Consider the following 13,037-nt stretch of genomic DNA (forward strand, 5'->3'; position numbering starts at 1 on the left):
GGCCGGGGGGACCCCCCCTCCACCGCCGCTTCAAAACATCCACGTTGTAGAATCAGCTAATCTGCACATGCTGGGCACATGAAAGCAATGCACGGGCTGGCTCGCACACGCCGTCGTGCACAGCGAGCACGCACACCCCCCCTCTGATACTCAAATACGTGCAAATGTGCCTATTAGGGCTGAAACAATTAGTCCATCAATTATTCAGTTGATCACAAGATTAATCAGCGTTCATTTTTGATAAGGAAATACTTGCTGATGTAATTTTTCAAACAGAAAAGCCAAGCACACTCTGGTTCCAGTTGTTCACACGTGGGCCTTTGTTGCTTTTCTCAGCTGTGTGTCATTGTCACACACATCGCGCAAAGCAATCTGAAAAAGTCGGCTCTGAAATAGACAGAATGATTCATTGATTCAAAGAAAAAACATATTCATCAATAATGACAGTAACTGTTAGATGCAGTCCTGATTTTATGCCTACACACACACACACGCACAAATACATAAATGTCCACAGCTGCACACAGTCCTGCCAATAACGGTCCTGTTCCGCCAAACTACTCGGCGCTCAGATCTGTCCTGTGTAATCTGCGGCCTTCTCTTGTTTCCCATTCTGAGCTGAAACAGAAGAAAGCATCCTAAATGTGACACTTGAACTTGTCAGAGCCGTTCTGTGCAGCTAACTGTCAGCACTTCGGTATGCGCAGCGCTGATGACAAAGACACGGCCAGCGCCTGCCTGTCTCCGTCTGTCAAGTAAACCTAGTTGCTCAACTTTCTCCTCCAAAATAGCACAAACTTGAAGTAGAAGGTAGGGGCTTGCGCTCGCTTTCTAAATTCATTATGTGAGACAGAGAGTCAAGAGAAGAGTACACACTGATACAGGGCCGTTTCCATAATCCATTTACTCTGAGAACATTCTCCTTGGTGGCACGATGGGAGGGTTTTCTCAGTCCAATAAGCAGGTTAAGTTCTATAGCCGATATGAAGACGCCGCTTTATTCGCTTTATGCATTCATTCAGTCTTCTTCCTTTCAGTGACTAAGTGGTGCTCAGTTAGAAAAAGACAGCCTGCGCTTTGGTCTTACCATGGTCAAGATGGGTTTATACTGGAGCAATTTATTGTGTGTTTCATTGTTGCCTAATATTATGTGGCTTCATTGTTTTATATTACATGGCTCTACTGTGGGATTTTACTGCAAACGCTGTCTGCAAAGGAAATTTCCTTTCTGGGGCAATAAAATGTTGAACTCGGAATAAACTGAATGTTGTGGGCAGAAAGAGGGAGGGAACAGCCATCTAACCGCCTCCAGCTCGACGTCACCCGCGTTACCAAACGGCACGAGTAGAAATTTCACTTTGCGTTTTTGGTTGTTGACTCTTCGAGGTGGAATGATGGGTAGAGCACATACATCTGTCAATATCGACAACAAGAGGTCCCATGTTGCCGGTGTTGTTTTTCCAGATCGACGGCCCCTCCTCCTCTATCCCTAACACCCTTCCACCTTCCTGCTGTTGAGAACATTCCTAAAACCAGACGGCCGCAGCAAGGTGTCTAACCATAGGTGAGAAAGCCCTCTAGACCTTTGTGAAGTCTGTATGTGTGCGCACCTGGTGTGTGTGTGTGCGCCAAGGCATACAGGTGTGTGTGTGTGTGTGTTGAGGCCTAGGGACCACAGTCTGGGCGGATGTATGAATATGCTAGACCTGGAGGCGTCAACAAAGAGTTAATCACTCTTTCTCTACTGCATGGAGAGGAAACCCCACAGAGGAACCCTGTTATCTCACACACCATCGGTTTCTTTTCTCTCTCTCCTCTCTCACGCACGGCCGTTTGTGAAAATAACGTGAATGTTACATCTCGTTAGGCACGTATGCATTCATGCTTCACTGAGGTGACCCGTGTCAATACGTTTGGTCCCTGGATATGCTCTATCTCATCAGTGATCCGGACTGTTCGGTAGCTCCTGTAATGGATCTTCTGTTTATCATAATTGCAGTCACAGCCTCTAATCTTACAGACTGCTTTAAAAAGGGCCACGTCACCAAACTCTAACCCCAATCCTGGAGTTTGAATGCGAGGAGGACATGAAAATCGACCAAACCTTTCTATGCACTGCGTCTCAAGAGCTTCTCCTATAGGATCTGGAAATGGTAGCGGATTGATATCTGGTTGAAAAACAGCTGAAAAGTGAACTGAAAGGGGGAGAACTTCTTAAAGTGAGGCAAACCAACAAACTAAGGACAACGTGCTAGACAGAAACAAACTGCAGATATCCAGAAATACTTAACAATAAGACAGAAGCCAATGCAAATATAAGCTACGAAGCTGTGCCGATGTGTGCTAAACTTAACAGTCACTATAGAAACAGGAGCATAAGAAAAAGGTGGCTACTGTATAAGTCTTATTAGAAGGAATGTTATCATGTTCTGCAGTTACGGTTGCTATGAATGGTTGGTGTATTTGTTAGAAGCAGCTGGGTAGCAGGGCTAATGGAAACATTCATTATTTCAGCTGACAGCGTCTAACCCCACAACAATCTAACCACTATTACATGCAATATCACATCAGGTAAACGGAAACACTTGCTCTGACAAAACTGCCATGTTGGCTTATTTGTGCTTAACAAGGGAATGTAGCAATAGCGTGTGTGTGTGGAGGGCGAGGAAAGTGTATTCACAAACCTTTCCACTGCTTTGATTGGTCCTGGTGGGGTAACGCTGCGGGGGGAGGCCATGTTCTTAGAATGTTCCCTTAAATTTAAGATTAAATCCTAATAAAAGGCAATTCACAAAGCAACTTAGCCAGAGCAGGAAGTTGATGATGTGGGAATCATCCAACAAATCTGATATTAAAAAAATGATTCCCTCCAAATATACACACCTTGCTCCACGCTGGCATGTCAAGCTAATGGATGAAATGGATACAATAAAGCAGGAGGTTTGTTAAACGTGAGCTTCTGAAAGCACTCAAAGATTCAAGGTAGTTATGGAACATTACGACACAAAATCATGCCAGGTTCGTCTGGTCAATACTGGGAAAAAGGAACAGCTGAGCTTCTTATTGGCCAAAGGTAACAGATATTATTATCACGGCTGCAGGTTGCCTGAAAATGGGTGCAGTGTGCAAAACCCTAACCTGAGAGAACTGAGTCATTGGCTATTATAAGCTGCTTGTGTTTTGTGCCTGCGGGCCACTGTGCCTTCTTCTGTCTAATCTAGGTATGTTATTTTTCTAGATATGAAAACCTTTATGTGTGCTTAAAGCAAGAGTTTGTCTCTCTCTCTCTCTCTCTGAAGGAGAAATAACCATTTCAACTCTGAGCTGGGTTTGGTCTCACACTTGGCAGCATGAGGCAGGCTCACTGGGGTCAGATCTCTTTTTCGTGCCAGTACAAACCTCTGCCCGACTGGGGAAAGAAAAATGGGGGATATCCTTAGCGAGGTTTGTGTGTACCTTGGCGACTCGCTCCTTTTTTAAAAAAAATCTTATTTCTTCTATAAATATGAAAACATTTGAGACTGGCTCAACATTCACAATGAAGATAATGAAACCCCTTTTATTAATAGCAGAAACACTGCTTATCGTGCTCTCTCCAAACTGCTCCTGTAACATACAGCGTTTAATCGTGTGTGTTTAACAAAATCTAATGGTGAAATATGGATACTGGAGCTACTTGATCACAGTAAACATATGTATGTGTTAGCCAGCAGGTGTAAATATACATAACCTTCACCCTGCTGCCTTCTGCTTACACCCAAACACCCACCCACTCACTCACAGCCACACACACACAACATAATTTCCGTGGCCCTGTGCCCAGCAGTGCGTGGAAGCACCACCCCCCTCCCGGAATCTGGCAAGATGACAGACAAACGTAACGGCGGCGGCGGCGGTGGCACTGGTGGTGGTGGCGAGGGGAGAAGGCGTGAGGCACACTGGGACACCTCCTCTCGCTCCCTGTGACCTCAAAAAGAAACTGTAACGGAGCAGCGTGAGACGCCCTCTTAATTACCTTGCTCTGTTTCTGCCGCGGCGGCGAGTGTTTACATGTACACACACGCGCGCGCGGACACACACAGGCGGTTTTGAGCGGGTGTGAAAAAGACAGGGAGAGCACTGTGCATACACCTGAATATACAGTTCTAGAAAAACAACCTCACAGCTGGAGCCCACAATCTAACTCTTTGTCTTTCTCAGAGGAGTGCAGAGACATCAAACACATCATTCCAGCTTTTGATCGTGTTACACACTGGTATCGCAACCAGTGTAACAGATACATATTATTACAACATGTAAAGCAATGATCCACTGTAGTAATTGTGTGGCTGCAGAAAATACCATTCTACTCACTTGCTGCATTGTCCTACGCCACTACTTTAAGGGAAATAAATCAACTTTTTCTTTTATCGCTGGTGCTCATCGGGGCCAATTATAATTAGTGTAGGGGGAAAAAAAGTGGGCATACGGAAATATAATGACATGAAGGAGCATAACATATCTAGGATTCGCTCCATTCGTCATCCCTCTCCAGCGAATACCCATCAAAGCCTATGTGCTCATAACTTAATTACAAAACACATCACAGCCGCCAAACAGCCGAGATATTTTCATGCATTACGGCGATCACAGAAGCAGAGTCGATAGTTGTTTTTATTACTGAAAACACGCCAATTTGAGGATTGCGGAGGAGTGGAGAGAGTGGTTAGCCTCTGACAGCTTTTTTTTTGGTTTCTTGGCAGGGTTTTAAAATCACCACTACAATGTGCCGTGTTTCTTCTTTCCACTTCTTTCTCCCTCGTATTGTTTCTTTGTACGCGAGCGTCGCTCGTCTTTCTCGGCCTCTCTCTCCATCTCGCGCATGCGGAGGGGAGAGAGAGTTCTGGCTGGAGGAGGGCGAACCGACCTTCCTCTCAATGCGAATTATGAGCGTGATCTGGTCAATTCCCCACAGAGACTACGTTTCCACTTCAAAAGAGGGGCTGTACGCACCCTGAATACTGCCAGCCCGCAGAAAAGCCATTCAGACACCCAGAGGACCTGCAATAAACCCTGAAGCTAATGGCGCTCAGAGGATTCCAACACAGTGCTGAAAGCAACCGAGCTTCTGAAAATCCAAACCGTGAGCGTCAAGATGGGTTGATTAAGGCATCTACGATTAAGGAAGGTGGAAAGAACGACAAAGAACTACAAGCTACTGTCTTTAAACACTTTAAAAGACCGATTGAACGCCAGAGGCAAATTCCTGAAGTGATGGAGCGTATGAGGAGCAGAGGTCAAGGTCTGAGGTGCAAAGTTCACATCGGCCGTTATCAATAAAGACCTCCTGCGAGCGAGGAGCTCCTTACACAAATAATTAACGAGCCTTCGAGTCGTTCCATGATTTGTGCGTCAAAAAGGGCCTTCCAGCACTTTCATACTATGTTTAGAACATAAACAAGTGTGGGCTGCAGAGGAGAGAGCGCGACAGGCTGAAATATGTGCCGTTTCATCTGAAGCCAACTCCTAATGCTTCATACTGATCACCAGAGATATTCAGCAAAGGAAAACAAAACACAGGCCTATATGTAATGACGGTTTGCTGTAATTAAAAAAACACACACACACAGTCTTGCTGTGTTTGTAATTGGAGTGTAAATCCTTTCCCCTTGGTAGAGTTTGGTTTGGATGCTGGCAGGGGCGAGGGCTGGGAAAGTGGAGGGTGGGCATTTGCTTGAGTTAAAGGCCTCGTGGGTGAGATTGAGAGAGAGAGGGAAAAAAAAAGGAGAAAGGAGAGGGAGAGAGAGCTGTCACTTTAAGCCATTAAGTCTCGCTATAAAACTCCTCCAATAAAAATGACAGCTGCAGCCCCCTTTTCTCAAAAGGGGAGCAAAGGCATCACATCAGGAACACAGAACTGGACGGCCGTAAAAGACAAACTCGGCCAAATGCTTTTGGCAATGTAATTCCACCAGCCCACTCCCACCACACACACACACACACACACACCCCTCCCGGCAGACACATACCCTCTCCCTGTATTACCTTTGTTCCTGAGTTACTGCCAGAAAAGGAATGTCGGTCTCTCCCACACACACACAGCTCTTTAGCAGGTGGTGAAACAGGCGATCACTTTTCGGCAGCGTTAACTGAATTGTGATCCATCCAAAGTTTGGTTTCATAGAACTCTGGATCCTAAAGACGTCGCTCGAGTTTACTTTAATTCTGGTCACAATTCAGCGTACAAAATGTCTACAGAAAAAGTGTTGATCCGGTGTGTGGGACTGTTTGTTGTTTGTTTTAGACTCAGTTTGCCCAGTTTGTATACTAGATTTTTACATTAAACAGAGCTTGTTAGGTCATTTTAAAGAAAAACCGGTCGCCATTTTCTTACAAATTAGGTTGGAACAAAACTCTGTGGAACATTAATCAAGTCATAAAGGATGGCTGCACATTTCACAGCATAGTCTCTAACTGCATGCCATGTCAATTTTATTTTGACAAATGTGTCTGTGAGGGCTTTACAACCTGAACACGACGTACAACACAATACACCCCCTGGTTTGGATAAGGAACACTCAATAAATCAATAAAACCAACCACGTGCAACATTCAGCAGGTGAAACTTCATTGAGGAGAGCTGCTTAGTTGCCGACGGATTCGCCACAAAACAATCAACAAATACCGATCACCTGACTTCAAGGGGAAAAAGCCTCTTCACTTCAGCACTGCTGGGAAAGCTCTCCTTCCTCTTCACAACCACATTGTTTTAGCTCACTGACAGTCATCATCAGCAGCACACTGTACTGACAAAAAAGGACACGTTCTCCTTTCAATGTCAACCCTTCAGTCTTAACAGCTTAATGTCAGATATGGAGTGGGGGGGGGATCAGGCAGCACATCAGCGTACAGCGCCAAAGGGGGGGGATGTCGTCACCACAGCCGACAACCGATCTATAACTGTGAAACGCGCTGGCTGTCGTTTCAAACAGTCGCGTGTCAGGATTCCTAATGCGGCACGGCGGATAATTGCGCCGAGGAAAGCGACTAATCGATACGTTCAAGGACTCTGCAGATAGTGGCGCCCTTGAAGTGGCCAATTAACAATGGGCGCTCAAGTGGACCTTTGATGGAGCACGTTTTAAATATAAACGGGGGGCTGGTCGGGACCAACAGATAAGGACTACAGGCGATGAAAAAGCTGCTGATACAGCACGAGGAAGAGATGGGACCCAACACGGCTGGAAAAAATGTTCCTCCTCGTCCCAACAGTTAAGTGTTGAGCCTCACACCGACCACAGAGGCTTTCAGTGTGCGCAGCCCACATGAGCTGTCAACTGTCTGCTATGGTGCGCATTTAGGCAGACTGAAACGTGAATCACTTTCAGCGTGGACACACAATACGGTGCACCTGTAAAAACAGCCCGCCAGTGTGTGCAGCTCTGGCGGTTTTAGCGTTTTTTTCTGGGAAGCCACATAAAGGGCGTTGTGGCGACAGTGTCGGCGAGCGAGGTCTGTAACAGAAGGAAGCCGCCCGGCGTCTCAGAAGTCCCCCCCGTTGAATCTCCTCGGTGCATCCAGGCAGCTGATGATACGTGCGGAGGTGTAACGTGACGCCCTCATGAAAGAGCGGCAGACACAATACGAGGGCTCGCCTGCAGCTCTGGGCTGTATCTCTGCTGCAGGGGACAAGGGTCTGCTCTGTTCACTTTGACAGACTTACAGTAGCGTTCAGCATTAATCATTTACAGTGCAGTGTGTGTGTGTGTGTGTGTGTGTGTGTGACGAGTGTGTGTGTGTGTGTGAGTGAGTGAGATGAGTGAGTGAGTGAGAGCAGAGAGAGAGAGCCAGAGGTGTGTTGTGTGTTTGAGCTCCAAATTAAAAGGATCCCTTATTGGAAATGAGAGAGATAAAAGAGTAATGGTTTTAAAATAGAGTAAATCATGAGCTAAATTATTGTTGAACTTTTTCTGGAAATTCAAACCTGTTATTATTTCAAGCTCTGTACTGTCTGGAAAAATAAAGCATGAGAAATGAAATGGGAAAGTTGCCACTCTCCCTCTCAAAAAACTCTCCTCTGTAGTCTGTGAATCCTGTTCAATACTCAGAGCTGACAATGTCCACAGATCCTAGTGCAGCAGTTATCCCACACCTGTGTCACCTGTTTGTAACCGACTGACTGTGAAATTGCCTCTAATCTTCACTTGAGCACAGCTTTAAAGAGACACACGCAGACTGCCCTTAAGTTGGTTAACTTTGAGCATGGGAGGAAGGTTTAAATCCCCAATTTAACACGCTGCTTTAGCTTCATTTTCAAAACCATTAGCAGCACATTTAAAAAAAAAAGGTCAAACGGAAGCATTCAGCCGAGTTAAAAACCAGTCACGTGAAACATAAACAAAAGCTTCAACTATAGCAAGAGTTACGACTACGAAAAAAAAATAACACACACGACACATGGATAGCCTTAAGCACAGATCAACACATGCTAGAAGAGTTAAAAAAAAAAAAAAAAAAAACTCCTTCAACTGTTAGTGCAATAATAATAATTTGAAACGTGTTCAGTCCCACTCGTTCACGCTCGTGGCAACCGCTGAGGCGCACGGCTTCATCTCGGGTTGTCTCTTCCTCGCGACGCAAATTAAAACAAAGTTTCGAGCCAAAGTTAAAACAACTAGCTACATCTAATTGCGGCGCACGCGAGGTACGCGCCCAGCTCATCCCGAGCGAGGTGTCACTGTACCAAAGCGAAATGTCATCAGCTCGAGCAGCGGCGTTGGATATAATGCAACACAGAGAGGATGTATCTGGGGTTGGTGTGAGTACGAACGGTGAATCCGTGTGAGTGAAAATTAAAGAAGACAGCGTCCGCTACAGCCAGTCAACAAGCTCATGCGTTTGGCAACTCGCACGCGCTGTCAAAAAGAGAAAAGGAGGCAAAAAAAAAAGCACAACAAAAAAAAAAAAAACAGAGCGCGAGGACACGTTTCACACTTCTCTGCCGATGAAAGTCCTATCAAAGCCCTCACATTAGGAACACAGCAGGGCTTTGTCATTAAACAAACAAACTTACCCAATGACAAGAATGGTTTGGTTTCCATGTCTGTCTGGTAGGTTAGCTCATGCCAGCTGAGACGACCGCGTTTGGGAGTTTTTCCACAGGCTCGAGCGGACCAGACCAGACCAGGTCGCCGCCGCCGCCGCCGCCTCTGCTGCTGCTGTGGTCCTCTTCAAGTAGACTCGACTCGAAGCGGTAAAAGTGACAGGTCTGTGTCTGATAAGTCTCGGAAGATAAACCTAATGTTTCTTCTACCTCTGTTTGCTCACTCAGCTGCCGCGCTCCTCTCCTCTCCCTCTCGTGCTCGGTGTACAACAACTCCAACTACTGGATCTGCACTGCAAAAGGGACCTGTGCAGGGGGTACTCCCACCAACGTAGGCAGAGCTGCAGCGACGCCGCCACAAAACGGGAGCCTTAGCGTGAACTTTGAAAACGAACGACGCAAAAGCAAAAAGCAAAACCACACGCAGTGCGTTTCACCGTAGATATTAAAAAGTGTAGAGATTTCCCGCAAGGTAGTTGTTTTTCCAAATCACGCCGAGCACCCCCACCTTTTTCAGTTGAGCAGCAGCTACTTCTTTCTTTCACTGCTTATCTCCTGTTGTTTTAACCTGGTCACATCTGTTGAGCCAGGACTGTTGGCTCAGTAGATAGATGTTTCAACTGCATCTGCAATTAGCCTATATCTCTCTCTGAATAAGATAAATTGAACACACTTCTACAGTAGAGTTAGGGTTTGTTGGCATGTTATCCAGTCTGAATGACTGGAGAACTATTCAGTTATTTTAAACTTTTGAACTAAAAACCCAAGACTGACATTCAAAGAACTAAAACTCAAGTTCTGACTGCATGCTTGCTGTCTAGTTGAATGACCACCTAAATGTTTTGTAGGCCTACAATTTGTCCGCCCGGTCACAAAGCGATGTAAATTTGGCTTTATTGTGTCTTCAAGTAACAGAAAAAAAACAAAACACACTACATTGCTCTTTTCTAAGATAAAAAAAAAGTTCTCTGACAATTCCAGATACTATAACCAACTTCTAACCAAGTTAACATCCCTAACAATGAGATATTGTGTTTATAATATTGTGTTTATATTGGGTAAAAAGAAAAAATGAAAAATGAAATCCAGACCGGGGAAGTTGTGCAAGCTAAAATGTTAACAAAATCAACATTTTTCTCAAAACTCCCCACTCTACATCTGCTTATGTTTACTAAATTCAAACTGTAATCTGCCAACATGGCACAAAAAAAAAAGAGAGAAAAAGCTATGAATTTATTGCAGATGCATCAAAGTATGGGGCAGATTCACATATAAGCCCCCCCCTCGGCTAGCTTTACGGCAAGCGGCGGCGCGCTCAATTTGCAGAACTCTCACTGCATCAGAGCGGTGCGAGATCCAGATCGCTGCCGCCGTCCTCGCTGCTACGCCTCTTCTGACCATGACAGTTTATGCCTAATTCAAGCCACATCCATCTTGTGTGCACCTCCTCCCCTTCAACACTCAATCCTGTGCACACAGAGGAGACACATGCTTCAGGAGAGTGAAAAATGCCCCTTTCTGTGGCCCAGTTTGAAGGAGGGTACCACAGATGAGCTTCCCCCCCCCCACCCCCACCCCATACTGTAAAATCCCTTATGCAGTGCATATAGGAGCAATGTAGGCTACACACACACCTCCTCCAGCCATCCTCCAGGTCCCTGCAACGAGCCTGCTCCTATTAAGCACTTGAAGGTGTTCACCACATTTGTACTGAGGCGAGATACATAATTAATGCAATGCATGGCACATCAAAGATCAAAGGCAGTTGTGTGAAAAGAAAAAAAAAAAAGAGAAAAGTTAAGTCTGACTGGGCACTGATTCAAGGTGTGTTTTGTGTGTGGGAGAATGTGTGCGCATATTATGTGCGTAGGTGTGAGGAGAGAAAAAAATGAGTCCTGCAGATTGCCTGATTATTCCACTCAAGCCCTCGCTTTTGTGCGGCTATTTCCTTCATCTGTGTCCCTAGCAGACGGTTATCAATCATCAGACGGTGTCACGTTGGTACGATGATGTTAAGTGAGTGTTAATTGGCTGGGTAAATGCTCATCAGAGGGGGAGGGGGGGAGGGCAGCGGCTGGACATCCTACTCTTCCTCGGTTCAGGAGGCTATCTTGCCTCGGGCCTTGGCCCTGTAATCGAAGACAGACACAACACGGCCTTTTTAAACACCTCGATCAGGCCGGGCTCTCTCATCTGCCCGCTACAACGAGCAATTTAATCCTCAACTTGGGCCATGATTAATAGCTGTGTGACCCTTCACCTCCGTCCATATAAATTCTCTGGAGGCTGTTCTGGCTCTCCTCGACGGCTCACACCTCTGCTCGTGGAGGTTCTCCAGTCTCTACTTAACTCCTAATTGCGACGTCTCTTGGCTCGGTTCTATCTTTCTCGTTTTGCCGCGTGTTTTTCCCTACTCTGCAAGCAACGCGTTAGGCCTCCGGGGATGGGAGCCCGCCGTTACGATACGCTCTGCTATGGTTGCTTTGACAGCCTGACCTCCTCCTCTTTCTCCCTCTCTTAAAGTGGGTGATAAATGAGACAAGGGCCTTTTGGTCTCCTTTGTACTTTGACCATTCACAACAAGCTCATCCGTAAAAGCGATTATGGCCTCTTTCAGTGGCAATGACAATGGTTTCCAGTCCCGAGGAATGTACGGATAAATATGCACCGCAATTTTTTCGATTGTTTCATCAATATAATGTCATGAAATGGTGAAAAGGGCCCATTACAATTTGCCAGTCTAAGGTAATGTCTTCAAATAGCTTGTTACGTCCAACCAACAGTCCAAAACTATATTAACTATACAAAAGTACTCAATTTACAATGACTTAAACACAATACAATTCTCAAAATCATCAAATTAGAGAATCTGGAACAATCAAAAGTGAACTTTTTGCTTGATACAACAGCCTGACATTTCTCTGTTGTTGTTTTCTTTTTATCCCACTTCAGCGTGGACATGATTGAGGGCTGAGGAAAAAGGTGTGCTCTAAGGAGCACAAAAGCATGTGAGATCATTAGGGCGTTTGCTGAGGTGTTCGGCATTGTCCGCCCTGAGGGAAGGTCTTGATCGTCACAGCTCCGGGTTCACATTCCTTAACCCCGGGGTCAGGGCTTTGTCTGAGGATAGCACCGAGGCGACTTCCCCTGCGGAAATCAACAAGAGCTGACACACTGAACGCTGGAGACGCACACAGAGGCAGGAAGAGGGACCACCACACACACAGAGTTTATGGTCATAAACATGGCTATTTTGTCTAAAACCCGAGAAAACTGTAAAAAAAAAAAAAAAAAGCACCATATCAGCATATGTGCTTTTGGTGCACTTAAGACAAATCTCATACTTTAGGTTTTTGCTGACCACTTTGGAATACATGCTTTACAGTCAGCCTGATAATCTGAACCACTTTATTTGGTGGGAAAACTGAAACTGCATCCAAAATTACAGTACTAATCTCTCTCTGCACAGGAAAACTGTGGGACCACATAACTACAGCAAGTATGGATGGTCAACATTTTACCAAGAAGTCCATAAACTGTGAGGAATGTTTGCAGTTGACAATAATTGTAGCATTCGCCTTCATTTTCCACAGATCCCAGTAATTAGCTTGGTGAGTGCAGTATCAGTGATAGGAATGATGGCCAAATCTTGGAAAATAAAATTAAGTTGTAAAAAACATTTAATTCTATCAAGGTCCGCAGTGTAGGATTTAGTGGCATCTAGCGGTGTAGTTGCAGATTGCACATCTCTCGCTTCACCCTCCCTTTCCAAACGCGGAGAGGAAACTACAGTGGCTGTGAAGTGCGGGAAAAATGCAAATGGCCTTTTCTTTAACCAGTGTTTGGTTTGTCCCTTCTGGGCTACTGTAGAAACGTGGTGGTTCAACATGGCTCCATGGAAGGAAGATAAAAACAGTTTATTCTTAGGTAACAAAAACACAACAATTCTTGTTTT

At 45.4% G+C, this 13,037-nt stretch overlaps 1 protein-coding gene across 1 annotated transcript in view; it reads right to left on the reverse strand.

The window, feature by feature from the left end:
* Positions 1-9,456, reverse strand: part of rxraa (retinoid X receptor, alpha a) — a 96,098-nt gene extending 86,642 nt beyond the window's left edge. The window contains exon 1 of the mRNA XM_035668273.1: positions 9,053-9,456. Within this exon, the coding sequence (XP_035524166.1) occupies positions 9,053-9,080 (28 nt within the window). The 5' untranslated portion in view covers positions 9,081-9,456. The remainder of the gene's footprint in view (positions 1-9,052) is intronic.
* Between the last annotated feature and the right edge of the window lie 3,581 nt (positions 9,457-13,037).

The sequence above is a fragment of the Morone saxatilis genome, unplaced genomic scaffold (assembly GCF_004916995.1).
Source record: "Morone saxatilis isolate NCDOM2014 unplaced genomic scaffold, NCSU_SB_2.0 Contig21, whole genome shotgun sequence".
Lineage (NCBI taxonomy): Eukaryota > Metazoa > Chordata > Actinopteri > Moronidae > Morone > Morone saxatilis.